Source organism: Calypte anna, chromosome 10, assembly GCF_003957555.1.
Source record: "Calypte anna isolate BGI_N300 chromosome 10, bCalAnn1_v1.p, whole genome shotgun sequence".
Classification (NCBI taxonomy): domain Eukaryota; kingdom Metazoa; phylum Chordata; class Aves; order Apodiformes; family Trochilidae; genus Calypte; species Calypte anna.
Window position 1 is genome coordinate 15,585,398 of NC_044256.1, and position 27,213 is coordinate 15,612,610.

The following is a 27,213-nucleotide window of genomic DNA, read 5'->3' on the forward strand; positions in this document are numbered from 1 at the left end:
TTTTGTGAGCAGTGGGATAGCTCCATGTTTGTGCTGGGGGTAGCAGGAGCAGTATCTGTCCTTCTGGCTCTTTATTGCTGGGGTAGGAAAGACAAAAAAGCAGAACAATGCCTCCATGTCTTGAGAATGAAACAAGGGCTCATCAGCTGGGACATGAAATCCACCTCTACGGCTGTCTCAGTGGCACCACAGCTGAACTGGCTGTGATTTTGGCAGGAACTCTTCCTCCTTCTCCCACTCAGGGTCTGTATATGCTTTACTGAAGCTTAATGCAAGCTGAATGGCACCAAGGTGTGAAACCCCCAGGGAGCTCTGAGGTGCCACACTGCATTTCCAAACACCCCACTGACAAACAGCAGCCAGTGGGATGTGATGGAGAGGTAGATGGAGCCATCAAATGAGGTGATTTAATGTTTTGGCCATGTTAAAGTACAGCAGCAGGATCTGAACTCCCCTCCACAATAGCCAAGGTGGCAGAAATGGATTCTTGCCCAGCTCTTCAAGCCATGTTGTGTTTATGCACCTTCCTACCTCCATCCCAACAAAAATTCCAAGCCCACAGGACACGATTTGCTCTGTGCTATATTAAGGTAGCTCCTTAAAAGGGCTCTTGCTCTCTGACCTAGCAGCTCATGCATTTTTGAGAGGGCCTAACATATGGGGTGCAAAAGCTCAGGGCTGCAGTACCACAACCCCTGACTAAGTAACCCTTAAATAACTTGGGGTTTATATTTTTTATATTATTTGTATTATTTGTATTATTTGTATTTGTGTTCTGCATGCAGATCTCTGTTTGCACACATTTGTATCAGGACTTAATAGGCTTTGCTGAAGCATTTCCAGGCTCTGCAGAAAAACAAAATGTCCAAGGAAGAAGGAAGCCTAAGATGTTGGCCTCCTAATGTCCTTCCTCAGATTTCAGCTTTTTAGACAACACATCAAAAAAAGGAACATAATGAAGCTGCTATTATTACTAATGCCTTTCACAGTATTCAAGTTGCAGGGAACAATTAAACAGCAGAAATGACAAGCTGCCACACTTGGGGATGCTGCCAAACTGCATCTCCATTCACCTTCTCTCCTCTACTGTTCTCAGTACTACTGCTCCCATCAGAAGGCAGGGCACCTGCTCTGCTTCCTCTGAAATTCAAATCAAAGAAAACACCAAACGCTCCAAGTCTCTTTCAGAAAAATACAATAAAATGAATGCAGAAAACGTCACCTTTCCCAGGCTTTTTTTTTGCCTGTAGCAGCAGCAGCCCCTTGATGCCTCCAGTGCAGGGCAAGTTGCACAGCAGCTCTCCCTGATGGGAGGAGACCAGCCTTGCTCCTGGCTGTCTCTTCTGCTGCTGAAGAGCCCAGCAGGTTGCCTCAGTTCTCTGGCCAAGCTTTTATGAGCCAGACTCATTAATCACCTCTCTCATACCAAGAGAGACCCTGCTACTCCCTTCTGACTTGCCAGCTCTGGATTGAAAAGAGGTGGGTGCAGCTCCCAGGCTCGTGGAGCTTTAGGTTTTGCAGCCCTCTGTGCAGGATGATCATGTCCTGCTTGAACCTGTGGAGCCCTGGTTAAGAGCTGAAGCTCCATGAGGTCTTTCCTGTGCCTCAGGATGCACAGGTTGGCAGAAGCTGGAAGCTCAGCCTGGCAGGAAGGCATTCAGCAGTGCAACCAGTGGCAATGCCAAGCCCAGCACTCAGTTAAATCCCTGAAAAATGCTGCCCTGGCACCAGGGTAGCAAGTGTCACTCATTTTATGCTTGGAAGCAGGCAGGAGAAACATTTTCCAGGGTTAGGAAATGCACACAATGTCTTTGAAGCAATGGGAAAGGTTTGCCTTGTCTTTTGAAGCTCTGGACACATGGCTACCAAAACCAGCAGGTTACAGCTGTGCCCCAAGGGAAGGATGGAAAGGGTGCAAGCACTGGGGTAGCCTCAGCATCCCTGCACTTTAAGGGCCATCATTTGGGGAATCTTCATAGTTTTGAAGCCTTCAGCCTACAACTCTGTCCTTATGGAAGCTGCCAGCTCTGTTTTGGATCTGTAGATTTGTACCTTGGGCTTCTTCCTCCACCTGGGTGTGACAGAGGAAGAGTGGGGTGGGAGGGGTATCCTTAGCCAGGAAGGCAGCTGGGAGCTGTTGAGTCACTTGATGAGGGGCAGGGAGGAGAAGGGGAGAACAAGAACAGAAAGCTAAAAAGGGCACAAGTGGAGTAATCAGGGTAAGTGGGATGTGGTGGCTGGGAGAAGCTTTGTAAGTCAAGAGCTTGTTGAGTGCAGAGGAGCTGGGTACTCTTGAGGAGAAAGACGGATCTCCAGAGGCTTCCTAGAGACAGGTATTGTTTTAAAAAGTCTTTTTATTAAGTATTTAGAGGGCATTTTGTTTTTCTCTTAAAGTGAAGCATGATGGTATCAAGAAATCATATGTGCATGTGCCTGTTTGCTGTTTGTGCCTCTTTCTGAGCACTTTCTGCCTGAAAAATCCATCTTTGATCTTAGTGATGCATGAGAGGCCTGTGGCTCCCAGCATTAGCAGAGTGAGATACGAGGAGGTGACCAGACACTTGTATCTACTCTTTAGATTTCAATCATAAAGAGATTCATCCTCCTCTTCAAGACTCTTGAATCTTAAAGTACCTGGAGATGCTGTGGCTGAGTGCAGCAATGGCACCTTGGAGAGGGAGTGTAGGATGGGCTGGACCAGTGCTTGGGGCTGCACTGGGTTCCTGTTGGTTTTTAGCAAGCAGAGCAGGGAATTTGTATGTCTTGAATGCTGTGTTCTGTGTTTGACATCTAATGTTGGTTGTTTTTTGTGTGTGTACCCGTGGAAGGCTCTTGGCTGTTGGTTTTCACACTAATGAGAGATTCTCCTTCATTTTGGTCCTTTTTTGCCAGCTCTGGTTTTCAGCTTTTTGACACAAGCAACTATTTTTTCTCTGAAAAGCTGAGATCACATGGCAGGTTTATAAATTTACTCCTGAAATCTTCCATTAATAAATAATAAAGTGTTTATAAATATGCAAAATAGATTATTAATCCATTCTACAAAATCTTGGTTACAGGAGCCTGAAAGTGTGCCCTGCAGCTTGTGTAGATGTTATTAAAAAAGAGAAAGGAACTAAAAAGAAATTCAGATTCCTTTTTTTTAACTTCCAAGCAGCAAATGCTGAATAATTTACTTCTGATAGTGATTATGTTAAAAGCAAATAATTTGTTTCCTTGAACAGCAGTAAACAATGTGCTGCAAATATGTGACTTTAAAAACATTACATTTACACAGAGGGACAGATAAAGTTGTTGGTTTGAGCAGCTCATTGAAGAGCTCTTCAGCAAAAATCTGACTCGGATTGTAAAGATCCTACTGTTGTTTTAGGGAAGCTTAGCAAGTTTCAGGAATGCCAATACCACTTAGAAGACCTGACTTAACTCCAGGAGCTCAAACTGGAACCTTGAATTAAGTCACTTTGAAATTTGTTGCTCACCAAGCAGTACTGGCTTCCACATCCCACACCTACAGGCTCTGTGCCCAGGTGGTTTTAGGGATTGGGATAGAGCTGGAGCATCAAATGGCTGAGGTGTGCTGGGGAAATGTGGCTGCTGTTAGATGGTGGATTTGTGTTCTTGAATCAGTCTTGGTGATTATCAGCTTTTTCTATCAAGACCCCCCCACACCCCTCGTTTTAAAAGCCTTTTGCCTCATTACTCCTGAAGAAACAGCCTCGTTTTTCCTTTGCTATGGCTTTATCCCAAGGATGTTGCCAACCTGTAACTGCAGGTAACCCACCCAGGCTGGGTACAGGAGGAAGGGAAGTTGGTGGCAGAAATATCCTAGGAAGCTGGATATAGAATGGAATGGCAGGGACCACTGAGTTCACTACCAAGCTCTGAGAGCATTGCTGCAGCATCAAGATTGATTTGACCTCCCCAAAAATTCTATTGGCTGAAGGAAATGGAAGATGGTGGCTAAGGATACTATTTTTTCTGTTTACCTGAGAAACATCTTTATGCCTCTGACATCTGTACTGTAGAAATCCGTAGGCAAGGAGATGGAGAGAGCTGGGTGATTTCAGACACTGTCCAAAAGGTGCTGCTGAGACAATTCTGCTGACAGCCGGGCAGGAATGAAGTGGGAAAATGTCAAATATTCTTGACCTCAGCTTAAACCTTTGTGAATTGAGGGCAGGAGAAAAGGGGAAGTGTGAAGAACAGCTTCTTTTCAGCTTATATATGTTTGTACCAGGGCAGAGGCAGTCTGGCAACTCATGGAGGAGGAGGAGGGAAAGCAGCTGGTGGAGGCAAAAGATTTAGAATCATAGAATCAGCGGGGTTGGAAGGGACCTCAGAGATCATCAAGTCCAACCCTTGAACCACTACTGCTGCAGTTACTAGACCATGGCACTGAGTGCCACATGCAGTCTCTTTTTAAAAATCTCCAGGTATGGAGACTACACTACTTCCCTGGGCAGCCCATTCCAATGCCTGATCACCCTCTCTGTAAAGAAATTCTTTCTAATCTCCAACCTAAACCTCCCCCAGCACAACTTAAGACCGTGCCCTCTTGTCTTCCTGAGAGTTGCCTGGGAAAAGAGACCAACCCCTCCCTGGCTCCAACCTCCTTTCAGGGAGTTGTAGAGAGTGATGAGGTCTCCTCGGAGCCTCCTCTTCTCCAGGCTGAACACCCCCAGCTCCCTCAGCCTCTCCTCATAGCATCTGTGCTCGAGTCCCTTCACCAGCCAGGTTGCCCTCCTTTGGACCTGCTCCAGGACCTCAATCTCCTTCCTAAACTGAGGGGCCCAGAACTGGACACAGTACTCGAGGTGTGGCCTCACCAGTGCTGAGCACAGGGGCAGAATCACTTCCTTGGACCTGCTGGCCATGCTGTTCTTGATACAGGCCAGGATGCCATTGGCCTTCTTGGCTACCTGGGCAAGCAATACATCAAAGAATTGATGATTTGTAGCACTTGATTTTTGCTCAGCAGCACCATAGTGAGTTTTCTGGTCTGGTATCAGAGCTGAGGAGAAGTGTTTTTCATCAAATAGCAATACTGTTTTGAATTATAGAATTATACTCAGTTCATTTAACATGCCACAAGCAAACAGTCACTGGAGAAGTAAGACAACCGGGAGCTTAGTTGGCAGTGTTGAGGAGATGTCTGTGAAGAAGCAGAGCTAGAAGAGTGTGTCCCTTAGAAATTGTTAATTGCCAGCTGATAGGGAGATGAACTATCTTCAATGATGTTTTTGTGCAGCCTAGTTACAGACTACTTGGTCTTAAGCAATTAGAGCTATTCATGTTTCATGCTCTTAATAGAGCTCGTTGTCAGGCATAATTGAAATCCAGGCAGTGTTAAGGTAAGGTCTCTGATAGCACTTGCCAAACAATTTTGCAGTTATTGGTATCAAGGCATGCCAAGATCTGACACTAGGAGGCACAAGGAAAGCCTCCCTCCCATTTCCAGAGTTATAAATGTGTATTAGACCTGAGCACACACTTGCCAATACGAGCAGCAGCTCATACAAAGGTGGCAACAGTGATGTATAAGAGGAAATCATCATTATACTTTGGCTCTAGATCTTTGAGAAGCAGCCCTTAATAGGATTCCTTTTAAAAATTAATAGGTTGTGCAAAAACTTAGTTGTAGCCTCAGGCTTTTTCCATGCTAAAATTCAGAAAGGTTTAAATGGACCCTTGTCCTCCTTGCCCAGAACCCCAGCTGCAATATTCTGCAAGCTCTAGCTTTTTACCTCCCTCTTAGCTAATAATTTCCACCAGGTTTTTGGTCCTTAGCTCATCTTTCACTTAACACCTCATCAGAAAGGTAAATATGCCCACAGACTGCATGTGCAGCCTTTCTCTACATGGCATTTAGATTTCTGCAGCTGAGGGGAGCATTTAGCAAAAGCTCAGTGGTAGGTTGGGGCTCACCTTGAGGGGTCTTGAACTTCCTACAGAACCTAACTTTATTGCACAACTGCTGAATTGGGGCTGAGGCCCAATAGCAATTGGTTAAGGGTTTGGAGTCTGGGATATCAGGTCTGCAGTTTGTGGGCTTCAAGATAGCAAACAGGGTTGGAGTCAAAGGTACTGAGTGAGGCATCTGCCCTGTTGCAGAGGTTTTTTGCCTTTTGAATCCAGGTGGAAGCCTGGCTTGGGACACAAGGTAGTTTAAACACATGGGAACTTCATGTTCCCATCTTCCTTTACCATGCTGCTAAATCAGGTTCCCCCTTGCCAATCTCTAGTTCAGGGTCCCAGGACTAAGGGGCTTGGAGCATTCTAATGAGGGATCCTGCAAGATGCCTTCTCTCTCACCAAACTTCAACAAGTTGCAACAGCCCCTTTCCCACTCCCTCTTCAAACATAACACACAACACTCGGGGGATTTCAAGAACATGTTTAATGATGGCAGTTTCTACTGAAACATGAGAAGTTCATTCAAACTCAGCAATTTTTTCTTAAAAAGATGCTTTGGTCACGAGGACAAAATCTCAAACATTTTTTAAAAAGTTCAAACAATTGCACATAACAAAACACATGGTCCTGATAACTCCTCACACAAGAACTGCAGCAGTGGAAACTCATTTAACAGAAGGAAAACTATAGCCTGTCACCCTTCAGAGGTTATGCTACATACAGTGGATCAGAGGGAACACTCACTGATACAAAACATTGCAGTGCTTTAGTGCTTGTGTGTTCAAACTTCATTAATGCATGCAGACTTCTGTAAGTCAGTTTGGGTTAAGATAAACATTAGGATAGCATAAGTTAGTGTGCAAAACAAGTATTTGCAGTCATCCACATCTTTAAGGGGGAAAAAAAAGGAAAAAAAATAAATTCCCAAGTTTAAAGCTAGCAGTGTACTTCCAACTTAATTCCACAGGCAAGCATGGCACACCAACTTCTGGCTCCTCAAATGTCATCTCTGGTGACAGGGCTGGGGTTGGAGTAAAGCAGCTGCAATTCTGTGCAGGGTTTTTCCTCCACAACACAGCATGCACAAAGAGGAAAGCCACTAATTTGCTTACTCTGTTTGACTCTGCTACTTGTCAGTGGATTTTGTGAGCAGTGAGGGAGCTACAGGCAGGCATCTCTAATAACATTTGTCTTTCCATTTTCTGTAACAAAAAAATACGCCTTGAAAAATGCTCTTGAACAAAGCAAGTTTGACTATGCAACACAAAATAGCAGCAGATACTAAGACACATTACAGTCACAATGAGATTAAATCTGCAGTGTAAGATACAGAGAACATTAAGGTAAAACATTCATGTAGTGGTTAATGGCTGTTTTTTAATCAAATGAACTCCTAGAACTACCTGAATCAAACAGTCCAAATTATTAAAACTGTTTTAAACTAATTCCTACCATTAAAAAAATATTCATATATATATACTATTAGATGAGTCACGTCAAGTGCTCTTAAAATCTTAACTAAATATAGCTATAGAATATTTAACCAGACACTTAAAATCACATACAGCAACTTTTGTAGAGGTAAACATTGCCTCACATTTGCAACAGCAACTGAGTATCAGACAAAGCATTCAGACTAATTTCATGGCCACGAACAACTGGTGAGGTTTGCCTTTGATTTCCATCAGGCAGCTGCTGTTTGCTTAGAAGCACTTCTTAGCTTATGGCACACAGGGACCTCTTTGAGGAGCCAGAACACCCCAGCAGAAGCTGAGCACCTCCATCTTCAATATCTTTAATACCAGGTCTCTGTTCACCACTGAGATTTGGCCATGTTATGGAAACTGGGATTCTCTAGCCACAAGCAAGGGGAGTGAATGGCTTTTACCAGCTTAACTCAGCAAGTGACCTGAAGTTGTTAGAAAAGCTTGATTTCAAGAACAGACTCACCCTTGGAATGCAGAAGTGTCCTTTGTGCACCTTATCCTCTCATCCCTCTCCTACCTATCTTGGTCTTGCCTTTCTTTTGTGCAAAGAGGTTTCATTCCCTCTCCACCACTCATCCAGATTGTTTGATGCTCAGCTTAATGAGTTTGGCAGAAGAGTGGACATGAACATGTTGCCATGGTGTCTGTTCAGACAAGGCAGCGACCTCAGTCCATTGCTTCCTTCCACAAAAGCAAACAGAAACTTTTAACCTCTCTCTCCTCTCAGCATCGCCACTTCCCTGACTTGAAAAGGACTCAGTCTGCCTCAGAAGTGTAATTCCTCATCTTCAAAGTACTTTAGTGCTGAAGAGACACTATTTCCTTCAGAATCACCTAGCCTAAGTCAAACCTGTTTTACCTAGGTGGGGAAAGAGCCCCAGATATTCCTTAACTCAACCCAAAACCTCGCTCAACCTACTGGTCCCTGTGTTTCTTATTACCCAGAACAAAACCAGCTCAGCCCCATCCTCACCTTGCAGCTGGTGTGTTAAACATTGCTTGGTAACAGTAATCTGGAGTGACTCAAACTCATTCCATGAATGAAACCAGGATAGCACATTTCTATTGCCTTGATGATTAATACTAACACAACAGTCTGCTTGGGGGGGGACTTCTCCATCCAGGCTGAGTGGGCTGTTTTGCTGAGCCTTTGCTGAGTCACAGCTGGGGAAAGCAAGAGGTGGTATGGGAGCTTCTTTGCAAGAGCAAGGATGCTAGCAAGGAAAAAAAAATAATTCCCCTTCACCTCCTTTTACTTGACTGCAGGGCCCAAGGGGAACTGGCGTAGGTTGTGCTGTCATGACAAAGCAGTTCAGTGTTCTCAGCAAGCCTCAAATCCCAACAGGCCTACAAAAAAAAAAAACAGTAAACCCAAAACTGGCAGCTTGCTGTAAGGATGGTGCTTTGCCAGGAATTCTGCAGCCTCCTTGAAGGGTGGTAACTGCAGAAGGCTACCAGAGGGTCGAGCAAACAGTGGGACAATTCTCAAATAATTGGAAAACAAGCATTCCCCAAGGAAAGCTATGTTCCAGCCAGCTTAAAAACCAAAAATAAAAGGTGTTAAGGGGTGCAGTAAAGTCTGAACTGTCTCTGTGGTTACTTTAAAGGAAAACCACAAAGTAAAGAAAGGAAACCAGTTTGGTTTGCCCTTTCTGGTGTTGGCCTGGAAAGTGTACATGCTTGTGGCCTCCAAACCCTGAGCCATCCAGATGCAGCAATCAAATTCTCACAGTGTAATCCCACAGCTCTGACCTCTGCAGCACAAAGCATGGCAGGGAGTGATGGTAAAAAAATGTATCCTAGAGTTAAATGGGATTTGTGAAGCAGGTGGTAGGGGAAAACTTCCAGTTTGATACAGATACAGATCACTTACATGAAGCTTCCATGAAAAAAAAGAAATGTTCTTCCTGCATTCTAATAATTCCACATGAGGACTTAAGTTTGCTTAGAAAAGAAGGTATAACAGATGAATTGTAGACAAGTTACAGTCAGCATAGGACAGTACAAAACACTGCTTTTACTCCCTGTGGAAGGGCAGAAAATTACAAAAATATATCATCTTTAATCCAAGATTGTTGTAGTTTAGGGCATGTCTGATTCTTCCTGTTTCCCTGTGGTCTCATTTATTTGAGTTGGTCTGATCAGAGCTCCCTGGGACAACGTCATCATGAAAGCTTAGTGCAATTGTTAAAAAAAAAAATCAGTAGCAAGTCAAGAAAATTTTCTGCATGAGTCAACCTTTCACACCCTACCCCCAAAAATCCTATACTAAACATAGTGTGGCATTTCAGCATGGCTTACATTTTTACCACCTAAAGTCATAAGTCACTTCTGTAAGGCCCAGAAAAATACACTTAATTTTTTCTAACAGATCATCTGATTAACAATGACCAAAGTTTAACAGTGACTGAAGTACTGAATTGGGGTTTTAGAAAAAAAAGTTCTTGGGTGGGGGCAGGATTGTTCAGTCTTCCTTTTCTTCTGCCTTCTGCAAAACATATTTAGACCATAATGAGCTGCAAGTTGGGTTGCATCTTGTCATGCTTTAGTGACACTGCAGCTCTCTTAAAGCAAGAGAGCTGAGTTTGCAAAGAGGAACTCGGGTCATTCCAACACAGCAGTTTTGAAACCAGGGAACTGAATGGTGATGTTTTGGTTAGGAGATCCATAGCCTCCTGTACAGACAGCACCTCAAGGAGGTGAGGCTTGGTTTCGTTGTAACACTGCAGAGATGAAGGTCTCCCCTTTCACAGTTACAGCTTCAGCAGGTCCCTCGACAGGAGAACATCATCTTGCAGGGCACCAACATTCCACAGAGCTGCTTTACCTGGAAAGCAGGAAGAATTAGTACAGCTGTAGAGTTGCAACTGAACAGCTCACAGGCAGAGATGAGAACCCATGTGCAGAGTGACAAAAACCTGAATGCCACAAAGGAAAAAGCAGCATTATTCACTGATTGCCATCAGTTCCCTCCAGCAGTTATTCCCATGGTGACAGTGGACACTGATGTGATGTTAACCTTGTGCCAGGGGAAGCTAAACCAAGTGAAGAAAAAAAGCAGAGTTAAGCAGACAAAACCCAGATGCTGAAGGATCCTGTCACCAGCCAGTGCAGGGGCTGAGAAGGGAGCACATATAGGGGGCTGTTATTTGACTGCACCCAAACCAGCACCTTGGACCTCACAGCTTTTTTCACAGCATTGCAGCCCCTGACTGACCACCACACACAGACTCTCCTCTCGGCTATGTGAACTTCAGGGTTCAACAACAACAGAAAAGTCTTCACTGGAACCTGTTATACTCCAGAGAGCCCTCCTGTAGGAGGGAGTGTGCAACTGACTGAACAAGTCAGTAGAATGTGGTGTGCTCTGTAGCAATGGATTACAACCACATAAGGAAAGAACTTGGCCTTGAAAAAACCAAACAAAAACTGCTTTTTGACCATCTTTTGCCTCCCCTGCTGTGGACCTGAAGGAAATCCTTAACAGCAGCACCAAAGCTTTGGCAATTTGTTGTTTTTATAGTAGGCAACTGCTTGTGTTAGTGTTTTGCACACCCTTCAGATGAGGATAAATAATATCCCTCCATTTATACACAACTTGTCACTGCTGCCTGCTGGAAATAAAAAAATAAATTAAGCTTCTACAAGCCCCAGTGCAATTCACCCAGCATCATACAGAATGGCCTGTGGCTTTTGGCTGGCAAAAAAAATCCATTAGAGCTGTTCCCTTGAGAGTCAACACCTTGCTGTAACAAGCAAACAATATCATTCTCTGTTCAGAGCTGCACACAAAGTTGGGATCTGGAAAGAACATACTCAAAGAGAGGAGGACACCAATAATGTAACTCCTATTTTACAGAGGCTCCCTAAAGACTCGACCAATCAAAGGCTGAGCCCTGCAACTGTGGTGAAGATGTTTTTACACAGTTCAATGCTATGGGTGCCTGAAAAAGGGACAAATTCTGTCTTTACACATGGTGCATCTTTACTCCAAAATACCCTGCAAGCTCTCAAAAGCCCTCTAGTTCCATGATAGTTCTCTACATATTCTTATCTTCTTCCCTCTGCCACCATTGCTTATACTAATCCTTGTGCTTTCAAGAGCACTTTGGAAGATGCATTCCTAAAATTCTTGTATTTTTGATGGTGCTGCTGCTGTTAGTGGGGAAAAATGACAATTCGTGTGGAAAGCAAACTGAGGAATTTCACTTATCTGACAGGAAGGATGGAGGTTTCAATCTGCTCCAAGAAAAACTATTTCAGTACTTATTTAAGAGCCTGACATCAGGGCTGGAACAATTTCAGCTCTGGCATTTATATTCCAAGTTCTTCCCTGACTCAGGGCTCTCACGTGGCACTTATCACCCAGGACTCAAAATGCTCTGTGGGGATGGTTGCGAAATTCCCCCAGATGGGCTCAGCAAGCAAAGCAGAAGCAGAAAGCTCTGCCTCTAACAGCTGCAAGTCAGCAGGGAGAGGAGCCACTGCTGATACCCCAGATAACTCAAGTGCTTTCAGAGCCTTTCATGCAGAAGGCGCCACAGAATTTACTCAGTCCTTGTTTTCAATTTTTTATTGAAGCTGACAAGAAATCCCCCAACGAGCTATGCTAGAGTTAATAAGCTTAATAACTTAACAATTTTAGTTACCTTTTCAGGAACTGGTTCTTCTTGCAGCTGTTTTAATCTCTTTTCTCTTACTACACTTACTACACAGTTCTCTGTGATGGGGGAGGGACAGTAACACCAGTTTCTTGGGGACATTTGCCTGTAACTTTACTTTTCTCCTCTCTTCTCAAGCATCACACAGTGCTAACTGCCTGATCAATCAATGGCTTTTCCTCATCAAGTAAAAGATGACAAATCTGGCACAATTTTCTCTTGCCTTCTTGAAAGAAATTGCTTAAGGACCAAAGAGGAGAGAGGGAAATCTTGAAATCAAGATCTATTGGTGGGATGAGAGAGCACACTTGGAGAATAGGACTTAGGTTTTCACTAACACATTTTCCAAGATGTATATAAAGTGTAGCCACATCTTAAAACAAAAAAAAAAATCTGACAACTGAAAAATTATGACCAATACAGTTCATACAGTCTAAAAATCAATTTGACAGGGATACTTTTCAGCCTTCAGCAATACAGATTTAACTGGTGATCAAGAAACCTCCTTTGCATGTTCAGTTTGCATTCTTTGTATAGTTCTATAATAATTTCAGTATAGTTCCTGAACTTCTTAACCAAATGCCTCTTTCAGTACCAGAGCAAATGCATACAGAAAACCATCCTCCATATTAAAAAAAGAAAATGGTTTCCATAAAGCTTTTCAAGGAAGTGTTAATATTGAAGTGATTTGCCATCTTAGCTCTTTGAAAATCTTAGATTTACACTTTCAGCCTTGTCGCACAGAAATTGTGCTTTCAGGATTAGAGAGGTCATACTCAGGACTGCTGCTGTGCTACTGAAATGAGATTGCAAAGGGGGTGTCTACCCCAGTGCACTCATGCTACTACATTTGCCAGAGACAGGCAGGGGGTGGCTTCTCCATCCACAAAAAGGACTGTATTTGGTTATGATTTTGAAGTGGTCTCATTAGTCTGCTTTATGGGACAAAGTGATTGTTTCTCAGTGCTCCACAACCCAAGGAAATTTGGGAGTTGGATCTACCAAGAGCCTAATACCTTGAAGCCTCCTGAAAAGAAAAAAAGAAAGGAAAGAAAAGAAAAAGAAAAGAAAGAAAATCAGAAAGGAAAAAAGTAATAGCTTTCTTACAACAGCCCAATTTACATGGTCTGTTTGTTGGTGCCTCATGTAAGGCTGGAAAAAAAATACACAAAAGAACAAAGCATTGAAGGAGAGAAAATTGACTGCATGAAAACAATTGGAGAGGTATATGTTGCTTCTCCCCTGTTGCTGCTAGGAACCAACAGCCTTTTAATTTGAGCACTGTTTGCATTACATGGGGGAGATGGCAAGGAACCTCAATTACTCTTCCAAACAGCGATGCAAGTGCCAGTACAGATCCTTCAGGGATGGGAAGGGACCTCAAACAAACCAGCCCAAAGCCTATGCACATCATCTTCATCAAAGACCTAGGCTACAAACCCAAACCAAGACTATTTATGAATTGCATATCAGTCAAAATAGGCTAATATTGGGGTAATGTACTTAGTATTATGGGCAGGAGGTACCTAATATCATGACATTCCAGGCCAGTTCTTTGAAGTTTTCTCTATTGTCATGCTGGTGTAACCCTACAGACCTGAAAGCCTATGATTGTCTTACAGTAAGTATAAGTAACACTTAGATAATCCTGGTATTTTCTGGGTTGGAAGGGACCTTAAAGATCATCTCATTCCAACCCCTCTGCCATGGGCAGGGACACCTCCCACTAGATCAGGTTGCTCAGAGCCCTCTCCAGCCTGGCCTTGAAAACTTCCAGGGATGAGGCCTCCACCACTTCTCTGGGCAACCTGTTCCAGTGTCTCACCACTCTCATAGTGAAGAACTTTTCCCTAACATCTAAATCTACCCTCCTCTAGTTTCAACCTATTCGTCTTAGTCCTATCACTACCTGACATCCTAAAAAGTCCCTCCCCAGCTTTCTTGTAGCCCCCTTCAGATACTGGAAGGCTCAGTAAGGTCTCTTCAGAGCCTTTTCTCCAGACTGAATAACCCCAACTCTCTGTGTGTCTTCACAGGAGAAGACATAAAATAATGCTTACAGCCCAGCCCAGCCAACATCTCCCTGCCATGTTGCTCTTTTGGAAACTGGTTTCTTTCCAGTCCATTGCTCTGCTTTCTCAGAAGCCTGTACCTGAAAAACATTTCTGGTGCCTTTCTAGGGAAAAGCAGGCATAATTGCAAATCACTGTTTTATGGAGAATGGAGTGTTTCCTCCACAGGTTCACAGCCTTTAAAACAAAAATGAACAGGACAAAAGATTGCAGCTAATTTAATTCAAGAGTCAGGAAGAGTGAAAATTCTAGGTTTAATCAGCTACGGAAATTTGGGTTCTGATGTAAATAAGGCAGCACACGCACTGCAACACTGAGCAGTCCACACAGCCCTGTCACCAAACCAGCACTTGGTCACAATTTGGCCAAGGCTGCATGGTCCAGAAGACTGTTGTGCCAGAAGCCAAGTAAGCTCTGCTGCTAGGAGGCTGCTTGAATAAATCCAAACAGCTGCCACAACTGATAGTGACTGCTGGCAAAGATGCACCTTCATTTGAATTAAAAAATAAATTGATAAGAGAGTGTGCAGAACATTCAGGCCTGTGGGTACTTGTCAGGAGGCATCTGTCACTCCTCTGTCCCCATCACAACTGCTTCCAGGTTGCAGCAACTTGTGCTATGTTGCTTTAGTTGGTTAACAGGCTGAAACAGCAGTATCACCCCGTTCCTTATGTGACACCTCTGCAAGTTCACCTTTATGCATCTGCACTGCTATTTTTTTTTCTTTTAAGATAATGGAGAGGGGAAGTAGTTACTCTGACCTAGCAATTACTGAAGGCACTTTTAAAATTGTAGTCACTTGCTGAGTATTAACAAAACTATCTCTCCAGCTGCATAGCTTTCTGCATGTATTTAGAACTCCCATTAACCACAGAGAGAGATAAAGTCACCTCTCCTTATCCTGTCTTCCTGGAATCTGCACCCAGCTGCAAAAAAACAAAGGCAGCCTTAGATGTCACAAGGCAACTATTCCCTGATTGCCAGGTTTGGAGGTAAGCAGGGGGTCTGGAGAAGGAAGCCCAACAGAAGACCTGGTGGAAGCTGATGCTCTGATTTACTGTGGGCATGTCTTGTAGTGCCCCTTCTGCAGCTCTAGCCCTCTCTTCCCACCTGAAAGCAAGCATCTAAGAAGAACCTCCTGACTGGTTTAATGGGGACATCAATAGTCAAAACTCCACAATTCCAGTTTCCAAAGAAGTGTCTTTACTGCTGAGAGGAGATAAGAACTGCTTGGGGGTGTAGCCTTCAAGCCACACAAAGGAATCAGAGAGCTTGATACCTTTTGCAGTAAATATATCTTCAAAGATTTCTGAAAATCAATTGTATGAAGGGGGTTTCTCTAAGATTACCTCTGCCTCTACATGGTTCCATTTGAGCTAAAAAATGTCTGAAACAGCAAGGACTTTAGAAAATGTGGACTTTAATAACTGTTGCATTGTGGCAGGCAGGAGGAATTCCCGCAGCTAAAACCAGGACCAGTTGGCAAAGAACCAAAAACCCCTACAGCCTCTGAATAGAGCATTGCATGAGGTAAAGAGCCATTTTTCCTGTGGAGGAGTCCAGAACACCAAATAACTTTTGTGAAAGCATCAGCACAGCTCCAGGGAACCACCATCAGGTAATGCAACTAGAGCTCTCATGAGTCATATGGCTTCCAGCAAGCTCTCCTCTTTGTTCATCTAGCATTTTACAATTAGACATCTTCTCCTGAAGCAATGCCATGACTGAAAGGGTTCAGTGAAGAGGAAGAGAGGCAGAAGAAACAGGCTGCTCAAGTAAGCCATTGAGACACATCTCATTAGTCTGGATTTAACAAAGCTTGGTCCCAAAGGAACAACGGCAGAAACTGGAATGATCAGTGCAAACCCAGGGCAGCTACAGAGAATGGCAACAGTCAGGCAAGGGTTGATAGGAGTCTTCTAATTCAAGAATTGATTACTTAAGCATGAAGGCACACAAGCCTCACACCCTTCATTCTTTCATGGTTTCCAACTATTGTCTGACTTTCATGGAGAAATAATGCAGTTATTTGGAAAATGACCAGCAGAGCATGTGATGATGTGTGCTTTAGGTACTGGCATGCATGTGCTTAGAGCAAACATGTTGTTCCCCTTTCCAAAGTTAGGAGGTAAGCAACATGAGTCAAGTCAATAACATCTCCAGTTAGGAGTGTGTTTTTGTAATTAGGGGAGCCTATTTCAGCCCAAGTGAGACAGATCTTTAAATTAGGCCTTATTTGGATGAGAATGCAACTCAAATGCTATGCGGGGCTTGATGCAAACAAAAACAAGGGCTGCAGCTATTCTGATACCATAAATCAATGTGCAACATGTTTATGTGCTGAGTGGTTGCTATAAATCTCAGGCTCAGAATAGGCACTGAAGGTTTTGGGCTGTCACACCACTTCTATCCCAAAAAGATAAACACATTCAAGGAAAGTTTGTCGGGAAGGGATAGCTGCTAACAGTACCAGCAAGGTACCCCAGTCCTCTCTTTATCACATAAAAATGTTTGAGTACTGTGGTACAAGCCCATAGGTCAATAGAGATTCACCATTATTTCCCTCCCAGGCTCTCAACAGCCTGGGAGAGAAAGCATTCTGTGATGCACAGCTCCATCCAATGCATGTGGACACTGAGAGTGCACAGGAACAACTGCTCACAGCTGCCTGAGAGGGGAAGTTCTGCCTGTTAAATCTTGCCAGTAATTTGGGGCATGTATATCCTGTGGTGCTGAGCTGCAGAGGAAAGAGGAGGGCAGACACCCTGGGGGTAGTGATGTGGTTATTACAAGAGCAGAAGAGAACAGTGCAATGTGTACTGAGAAACCAGGCAGAGGAACTGTAAAGGACAGTGATAATGCTTGAGAAGAGTGACAGCGAGCTTGTGACTGCCTCAACTCTGCCACACTGGCCTAGCAGAGGAAAAAAAAAAAAAAAAGAGTTGTATTCACTAATTGAGCTCATTGAGCTAACCTAACTGGACAAGCTCACAGCAGTACCTGTATTTCACATCAAACACTGTTGAATCTTCATCCTCATCATCCTCTTCATTCAGAGGAGCCATTTCTACCCGCTCAGCTGGAGTGGTGATGATGTCATATTTCCTGGTCTTCTTAATCCTCTTGCCAGACCTGAAACACAGAGATGGGGAGGGAAGCATCATCTTTATATAGTATTCCTTGGAGATGCTGAAGCTGTTCCCATAAACACTGAATCAGTGCCCTCTTTGGTTTGGACCTCCCCAGACATGAAGGCTGAGGAGCAAGTCTGCCTTCCCTCCCGCTGCCTTTCCAAGACCACCATTTGTGCCCATCAGTTGTAGAACACAGATTTTCATCAACTCCAATCCATATAAATGTCAGTCTTTCAGCTGCTGACAAAACCAGAGATCCTCTGGCATCCAGGGCATGTATAGGATTGCAGCAGCCCACTGAATCCTCCTCCTGTCACACTCAATAAACAAGACATGGGTTTAATCAGCTGAAGCAGCCCAATGGTTTAGTGACCACGTTTAGATGAGAAAGCTCAGGTTAAGCCTTGCTGAGACAAGGTGGTGATGTTATGGGCAGTACTATAAGGAGCAAAGAGGGGGTGATGTTTGGGTATAAACAGACTGCACTCTTTTCTTGCTACCAGGCCAAGCTCAGGACTCCCAGAGCAACAACCTTCAACCTTGCCTGTAAAGTTTCATGTTCTATGCTGTTTTTAGTGCTATGAAGAAAAATCACCAATTACTCCAAGCTTAATGTACCTGCCACCTCCCCTCCTATAGACCCCAGCCTTTCCTTTTGAGATGGAGACGCTCAAGCACCTACTTGAGAGATCTGTTTTCTAATGCTTTCAATTAATAGACACTTGGTGTGTGGCTTCTCAACTAATTCTCTGCTTCTAGCTTGAACTGAGTGGGTCCTTTTTACTGTACCTACTCCTTTCATGCATACTAGGAGGGTCATACTGCTCATGTATGAATCTAGTTTTGTGATTATACACTGAAGAAGGTGCTGGTGTGTACAGCTGGCCTTCACGAAGAAAAGTGGATGGGTTTTGATTAGCTAACTACAGATTATTCCCCTGCACCTTTTATAAAACAAAACTGACAACTGCCATGCATAAGAAGGGAGCTGATGCAGGCACAAGCAAGTTGCTCCTGATTTTTGGTAACTGCAACTACTGCTCTGAGCAGACAGCACATCATGAGTACAATTGCACTATCAAGAAGTCTTGTCGTGGCACATTGTGCAAGGTGTGCTGCATTCAAAATTGCCATTTTTACATCAATCGTGGGTGCCTTTTAATGAGTTACACCTTGGTGATTTCCCCTGTGTAAGCCCTCCAGAGAGAGTGGGACTCAAGCCTTGCGTTTGCATCTCCACTGCAGTCGCCCTTCCAGTCTTAAAGTAAAGGAAATTTAATTGGTGAACAGCTCTGACCTGGAAATCTCAGTGCCTCTGCCTGGCATTGCTTTGGGGCAGCAGTCCAAAGCTGAACAAACAGGTCCCAGCCCTTGAATTTCCTCCATGTGCTGAAGGCTAAGGTTGCATCTGAAGCGAGAAGAAAGCCATCTCCTGTCATCTCATCTCTATAGCAATCTGTGCCACCGTGTCACGCAGAGCACGAGGTGGTTTGTTCTATTACTGCTATTGTTGAAACAAGCAATTTTATATCCAATGGAGTAGGACTCTTAACCCCTACACTTGAAAAATCCTTCTGAAGACACTTCTCTCTATTATTCTGCTTCTCAGCCAAGCCCTAACAGCAAAGCGATGTGGGGAGGTCTCATCTTACAAGTAATACATTGCTTTAATAAGAAGCATTTGCTCATGCTGTGAGGCCTAAGTGTAGACCAAAACTAACCTGTGCCTACTTGTCAGAACAAACCAAACACAGCCTTACCACTTGGCCTGAGATGTAGAGCCCACAGGGGGTTTCCATAGGTTCACCCATTTAAGACCCTACATCAGGCCCTCTTCCAGGAGAGACATCCTCCCTCATTTCCTCCACTACAGAACCTAACTTATTCTACAGAGTTCATTTTACAACAGTTAATATTGGAGTGTCTGAAGCAATTACTGCAGAATAAGTATTTTTAGAAATGAAAAACTAGAACCCTTTAGCCTCCAGCAATTAATTAGTCTATTTGGGCTGCAATTTATAGAGGACCGGGAACAGAACTTGCTGCAGTCTTTTATTAAACCTCCACAGACCACACTTAACCACATTGCTCATTTAGAAAACAGAGGAAGCTCGTTTTGCTGCTGGTTTTTGGCTAAGCTGCTACCATCAACTCTATGCCACTGGCAGGGCAAAGGGGTCTTTCTTTGCCTCTTCTTCCTCAATTAATGCTACACCAGATTACCTACCTATTTTCTCATTAATCTGTACTTTTCAGCAGTCTGTTTTCTCACGCTTGCTCATTTGAATGACTCCCCTTGGCTTCATAAATACTAGAAGAATTACCCAAGCTAACTTTAAAGGAAAGCCTTGGCAGGGTCCCTACTGGCACACAAAACAAGCCTGCCCATCAGGAAGCTGCTGCACATTAAAACTCCTGCACCTCGGCAGGATCCCTGCAGCCATCAGTGATGACAATGCAAAAGGAAAAGCACTTTTATCCAGCAGCTGGGACCAGGCTGCATCTTTTGTTTGCAGACAGACAGCAAAGTCAGCAGAGTATCACAGGGCAGGAACTACAGAATACAAATGTTCCCTGAACTTGGGAGACCTCGCGGATAGGATCAGGATGCATTAACCCTCCTGGGGAAAGAGAGGATCTCCTTTCGAGCCACGTTTGTTTTGGCAGGGGGGTTAAAGGAAACAAGGAGTGTGCTGCAAGCTGTGGTCATAGTATGCTCTTTACATAGTAAGAAAGTGAAATGCTCCCCAGGTGGTTTAGCGAGGATAGAAGCAGTAGTTGGTATTTTAGCACAGGGAACTGTCTTCCACTTTAAAAAAAAAAAAATTTTAAAAAAAATGGTTCTGCTGTCTGACTTCATCCACCCCTTGTAATTAGAAGGGGATGTTACAGGTCTTGCACTGAATTATCATGAGGAGATAAAAAAAAAAGAAAATTAACTGCAGCCAGGGACATTAACCTTTCACTTTAGGCCCAGTGCTGCTCCCACCAAAAGCATCTCAGTGGTGTTAACAGAAGGCAGGTGCAGTGAGCACAGTGCTTAACTGAGAGAAGATGAAGAATAAGGTATTTGGCCTGACACAGGGGCCTTTTTTCAGTTCCTCCTGAGCTGTTTAGCCACAGTGGTGTTTGCACACAAGTACCACCCTGGGGTTGGAATGCCTCTGGCACTGGGCACCACACCAGGGTTAGGTCCATCAGAAATCAGATTTGCTGCTTCTACTACCCTGCGTAGGGAGGGACATCACACAGAGAAGGGCTGGAGCAGAACGCTGACTTTGTGTCTCTCTATTTTGACCGGGGGCTATTTTGATCAAGCACCAGTCATGTGCAGCACTTCATCCTCCTTTCTGAGGCATCATGTGGTGAAGTAAATGCTCAAGTCAACTCACTAGTTCATTATACGATTTACGCCTCTGATCTATTTTAGTCAGCAACCCTGATATTCAAAGATAATGCTTTCTTGACCCAAGGAGAGGTCTCTGCACTTCTAATCCAGCGCTAACACTTCCTGCCAAGAGATGCAGCAGGAGAGGACTACGTCCTGGAACAAAGAAAAACTATAAAAACCTCTATCCCTTCTTAGCAGAGTGTATTGGAAGTGTAATCAAGCCAGCTAAAACCTTTCTCCTAGAACCACAGCAATGTCCTATCATGAATGGAACTGGGAGCAGTCTATTAGCTGTCAATGGGCTCCCTTAGTAGTTTTAAAAAAATATAGAAATATAAACCTGAGCAAATTTCAGGCTTATTACCAGCTGATGAATTAGCTTTACTGTTGATCTGTCTGGGTATCTCTGCTTTCTGGAGAGTACTCTCCAGTTAAACTGTGAAGCTAAATCCTCCTATGTTTCCTGGATGTTTTGCTGTAACAAACTAAAGATTTCTTCTAACAACCAAGTCCTTAAGATGGAATATATGTGTCCACCAAGAGCAGAAGCATCCCCTTGTTTAACTGCCCTCCTAATAGGAGGGATAGATCAGAGACTAATGCTGAGAGTAACTTGAGGAACACCTAAATGGGATATTGCTGCAGTTCAATGAAGCAGTGATGTCTGTAAGTAATTAAATACAGCCACTCACATCTGGTGGTCAGTACCAGTGCCAGCAAGCACTCCCAAACACCATAGTAGTCAGACCAGTATTGTCTGAGATGTGCTTGAGAGGTATCCTTATGTTACAGGACAGAGCTACAGAAACTTTTATTATCTACTCAAACTCTTCAGTGCAGTGAATCCTCCAAGAAACAGCATTTATCCTTTCTTGTGACTGTTCACAGCAGAGCTGTGAAGAGTCCAACACAGCATGAGACAGTGATCCCCTTTCCCTACCTTCTGTCTACTTGCTGTCACATTCACATCAGGACAATCCAGTCTTTCCAAAAACAGGAACTCTGAGAGCCAGGGCAAGTGTCTCATTTGTCATTGTCTGTGGCCATAACTTAACTACATGCTGCTTAAATGAAGCTTTCAAGGTGGATTATAAATGTAAGTTTTGGGATCAATTGTTTTGTTTTGGTTTTTTTTTTCCTTCTCCTCATTTTAATGCTGAGATTTTCTTTTCTGTTCCTGGCAGAGGTCTTGTGTTTGCTGGAGTACTCTGACTGCTTAGAATGCAATTAATTTTAAATCAGTCCAACTCTCTAGGGTTAAGCCTTGGATGACCCTGAGCAACTGCCCAACTCGTAGAACAACGGGTCCTGTATCCTATGATCATATGCTTGAACTTCTCTCCTCAATCTCTGTTATTTATACGAGTTTTGTAGTTACTGGAAAATGAAGCCTCAAGTGGTATTTGAGGAAGAAATCAGAATGGAACAGCAAGCAACATCACAAAGCAGTAACTTCCAATATATGTGAGTAGCTTCTCTCTAAAAATCCAGATAAATAGCAGCCATTTCTAGCCTGGGTTCTGTTCATCCAAGGGCAGGTCAAGACACGTGGCAAACACCTACATCAAACAGTTTTCTGCAAGTAAAGCTTTGGGTTGCTTTCCGCCTGTTCATTTTTGCAGATGTAACCTAGCCAGTTTCCCTAGAAGGCATACAGTCTACCATCACAGATAGCCACATCTGAAAAAACAGGTTTCCTGGGAGCTAATCCCAAAAACTGCATTGCAATGAAATGACCTGAGCTGCACCAGGGGAGAGAAATAGGGCAGAAAATGGGGGGTAAAAGACAAAATCAAAATCACAGATCAAAGAGTGGATTTAGCCACATGAACTGTTTACTTGCTGTTGCAAGATACTGTTTCTTGCTAGTGCAGCCTAATTAACTGTTTGCTTGGTATTAACACTAATTTTGGTCTGCTGTAGAAATGGCTTGGTTTGGGACCTTGCAGTGCCCAGGTGCATAGAAAAGAAAGCCTAGAACTGAGCTTGTCAAAAACAAACAGACAAAAAAATTAAAAACAAAACCAAAAAACTGTGGCATACCAAGTAAGGCCTTAACACATTAAGTAGCAAAGTGTTGGTTGGCCTTCCTGGTCCCTAGTAGCTACAAAAAGGAAACTCAGGCCAATTTGGGTGATATCACGTTCTGAATCACAGGACCATGCGATGGATTCAGAGCATAACATCCCCAAAAGGAGTGAAGAGGAGTCTCTGAGCTCTGTCTCAAAATCATAGCTGGAAAGCTGGAGAATTCTCACCATCCCTGCTTGAACAAAAGAAGTAAAATAGCATATACATAAAAAATATCAAAAGGAAATATGTAAAATGTATAAAATAATTCAATGCTTGTGACAAGAATATCTGGCCACTCACTAGTTTATTTCATCTCTACAACCCATATCTAAAAGGATAATTTACTTCAGCAACCCAGAGCAATTTCACAGTGAGGGCTTAATCAAAGATTGAATTTCAGCAAAATCTCTTTAATAGGAATCCACACACAAAAAAAGCAATGTTTTTGACTAAGTGTGAACTAAGCTTTTCTTCCGAGGGAGAAAATCTTTATATTTATTGAGGTAAATCCCTTATCTCTTCTGCAACAGAATCTCCTCCGATCTATGTTGTCAGCTACAAGAACGAACTGTACAAATATACCTGTTGGTATTCTTGCCTCATTTGCAGCTGGGTAACTGTTTACAAACAAGTGTTCCCTCTGATAAAGTAACATACTCAGAAGCCAAAAGCTTCATTTTCCATTTTCCTTGCAGGTTCTATTAAAGTTACAGAAGGGATCCCACAGGGATTTTTTTTTAACATATCTTTAATGCTGCATTAACTCTGATTAGTTGCGTAACGACGACTTTGGCATGGAAGAATTAATCCATCATTCCCAAGGTGACCTTAACCTGGATCTATTTTTGCTTATTATGGGATAGAGAAAGGTCTTTAAAGACTATCTGTTTGCTTTCTTTGGCTAGAAATGTTCAGTCTTACATCAAGTCTCCTTGATGCAAAGTCTTGCTCTGTACGTAGAAGAAAGGGGGGCAGAGGAAATAAACTCTCTGTGATCAGAGAGAACTAGGAGTAGAAACTTTGGCTTTTCATTCTGCACTTAGTTCCAGACTTAATTCCAGCTCATATACCTGCTACCAATTCTTCTGTGTTTGTCCATGACAGCTTTATACAGCTGCAAAGTGGTTATATCGATTTTGAAAAAGTTCTCTTCAATATTTTACTGAGTTCTCCCAAACCACCTCACTTAAATGAGCAAATTTATTTGCATTGGTTTTTGCCAGCTGCTGCCACACATAAGAAGAATTTAGTTAAATGTCAATTTATTGAGAAAATATCAGTTCTTATCATTGTGGTCTTTACAATGCCACCGTTCTGAACACTGCCATTTCTACACACAGTTAATTCAGAAGCAGAGCATTCAGCTGAGGCCATCATGTAAATACAAAGGAGCTGCTTGAAGAGAGAACCATGAGGAATTTGCCAACTCCACTGGTTCAACGACTTCTGTCACCTGAGACATGGCACACACCTCCTCCCTGCTGCTCCACTCCCACAAGCTTTCTCCTGCTGCCCCTACCTAGAAGTCAAATGGCTTTTAACTACTGAAAGCCTGCAATGGGCACAAAACAGGCAACAACTTTTTATTTGAAGACTGCATAAGTCGGGGACAGCCTAAAGTGTACCATGCCACTACTCTGAGATGAGTAACAATTAACACTAACAGTGCCAAATGGAGTTGTAATATTTACTTTTCTTCTGCTCTGGCAACAAGCCAAGAGGAAAGACAGGCTTGCTGCACGGACTGAGCTTAATTTCCTCGTGTTCCTCACAGTGGAAGACATGAGTTTCAAGGGCTGCCTCGATAACTCAAGCATACACCAGCACCAACCTTCTTCAGCAGGATGAAGGGCAGTGAATGAACTGGCTCGTGATGGTTATGCCAGGATAAATGGATCAGACACAAGCACCAAGAAGATGCAAGCCTCTGTCCAGCTTCCTGGTGCTCACCAGCACTTCTCCTGGCTCTTCAAGCAACCCAATGTCTTTCCTTCCATGCTGGGAGCAGGACCTTGCACCCATCAGCAACAGAACCAACGGAAACACAGCAGGGTCTGGTTACACATCACAGCTCCTGTCACACCAGGGCTGAGGTCAGAACCCACAGCTGCTTTTGGCTGTGCTGGACCTCTAGAAGCCTATCTGCCCAAGTTTCATTAAAAGGAAAAAGATTTGTGGGGGTTTTTTTAGCCATCATGAGATACTACAGCATTACGGCATCTGCATTATCCCGTGGGCACAGAGGATACACGTGGCTGAGGCTGGATGGGACCTCTGGAGATCAAGCAGGGCCATCCAGATCCAGATATTCCACCAAGCTTTGAGTATCTCCATGGGATGGCAACCCCATGACTTCCCTGGACCACCGACCCAGTGATCCACCACCCTTGCAGCACAGAAACCCAGGTTTTTGGAGGATCAGATGGAGTTTCAGACGCTTCGGTTCGTGCCCGGTCCAGTCCCAGCCCATGGCCCAGTGCACAGAGCTGGGCCCCGTGTGCCTCACACTTCAAAAAAAACCCAACCCCCTTGAAACGCGACTCCTGCCCCATTTTTCTGCAGAAACGGGAGGAAGACCTGAAGTTTCGACGCAAGAGGCTCCCCTAAGGCTTTTCATGAGGCATTTGACACACGCGGCGTTTCAAGCCAGGCTTTACAAACAGCATCCCCGGGCGAGGAGCTCAGCACCGCCCGCGCTCTCCACTTCTCCGGGGAGCCGGAGCCGCTGACGGGGCTTAAACGCCTCCCGCCCGCCTCTGCCGGCGAGGAGGCCCCGGCCGGAGCCCACTCGACCCCCGGCTTCCCCCCACCCTCCTCACCCAGGGGACAGGGGAGCCCCGCGGGCGGAGGCCTCGGCACCTGCCGGGGGAGGTCTTGGCGCGGCCCTACCTGAAGACGCGGAGCAGGAGGCAGGCGATGAGCGCGGCCGTGAGGGCGCAGGCCCCGATGACAGCGGCCTTGAGCGCCGAGAGGTCGCGGAGCAAGGAGGGCACGGGGCTGAGCTGGGCCCCGCTGTGGTTGCCGGGGGCTGCGGCCGGTTCGGCGGGCAGGCGGCTGCCGTTCACCGCTGTCGGGCCCCACGCCGGTTCCTGGCTCCCGCGGGCTCCGGGCGCGGCCGGCAGCAGCAGCGGCAGCAGCAGGCAGGCCCAGAGCAGCACCGAGGGGCCCGAGGAGCCCATCCTGCCCGGCTCCGGCCGCCGCCGTGCCGAGCCCCGGAAGGCAGCGCCGGCCGAACCCAGCCCGCCTCCCCGAGAGGCACCGCCTCCCGCGGCTGAGCCCCGCCGGAGGATCGGTGGGGAGGGCCGGGACCGCGGCCTTCGGCGCCTCCTCCCCTCCAGCCTGCCCGCCCGCGGTTCCTCCCGCCGGCCCGGAGCTCCGCGGCGCCCGGTGCCAAGGCCGCCTCCTGGCCGGTAACGTCTGCTTTGTATTACAGCATCTGCCAGGATGTGAAATGTTCAGAAACACGGCACGGAGCTCCCTGTGCTGCTTGCCCAGCCTGGCCGAGCTGCTGAACCCCCCACACACAATTCCTAGATCAGATTTACAGGTTTGGGTTGGGTTGAGTTGGGTTTTTTTGCCTTTCCACTGGTCACCGAGGCTTTCCTTCCACGTTCAATCATTTGCCGATATTTTATAGCTCTAAAATCCCCAAAAGACCCATGGAGATCGTGGCAACACTTCTGTCGACCATCCCGGGTGTGCTGAGGGTGTGAACGCTGGGAGAATGAATTGGGGAGCAAAGGAGCCGGGGCTGGAGTTCTGCTAAGGTATCACTTGGTTTTCCTCTCCGTGGTTTGTATTTCACCACTGCAAAGTAATTGTGTCTGGGGAAAGGGCACGTTCTCACCAAAATGAAGTGAAACGCAGCAAAAAGGGAAAGAAGAGCGGGCTGATTTCCTTCCTGTTAAACTCTTCAAGGTTGGCATGGCAGGGTGTAATCCATAGGAATGTGTGACCAAACTGTGAAAAAAGATTGGAGAGGTGTATGCCTGCTGCTGGTGTCCTGTAGGGAAGGTGGCAGTGAAATAATGCACGGTTCAGCAACTTCCCCAGCCACTTGGGATGCTGTACCAAATGCCACCCACTCGGTCATAAAAGCATCCTGTGTTTTTTGCAGGAAGTTCATTGGTATGAGGATATTTTGACATGGATGATGTGCAGAAGGCCTCTTAGACTGTCTGAATTGGTCATTGTTCCAGCTTTATTTCACTGTTTACTTTTTTGTAGCTTCCCAGTTTCAAATAAACCCCAGTTTATTTGTTTGGGAGGGAAAAAATTTAAAAAATCCATCTGGGCAGGAGGTGAAATTGGTGATGCAGACTGTTTCCCAAACATTGGTGGAAGTGCTGCTCCCATGATTTATTATTTGTAAATCCTGACTCTGATGTTGGCCTCCCTGCTCCGAGATGTTTGCCAGCTGCTGCTCAGCCTCCATCAGATCTCATGTGGTCATACCCTGCCATGCCTCTTACAGGGCAGTGC

At 44.8% G+C, this 27,213-nt stretch overlaps 1 protein-coding gene across 1 annotated transcript; it reads right to left on the reverse strand.

Moving 5' to 3' along the window:
• Positions 1-6,377: 6,377 nt before the first annotated feature.
• On the reverse strand, positions 6,378-26,015 carry FAM174B (family with sequence similarity 174 member B). The gene is made up of 3 exons (XM_030457088.1): positions 25,621-26,015; positions 17,134-17,265; positions 6,378-10,227 (listed from the first exon to the last, which is right to left on the reverse strand). Exons 1-3 carry the CDS (start codon positions 25,908-25,910, stop codon positions 10,224-10,226), a joined length of 426 nt encoding a protein of 141 aa, XP_030312948.1. The 5' UTR covers positions 25,911-26,015; the 3' UTR covers positions 6,378-10,223.
• Between the last annotated feature and the right edge of the window lie 1,198 nt (positions 26,016-27,213).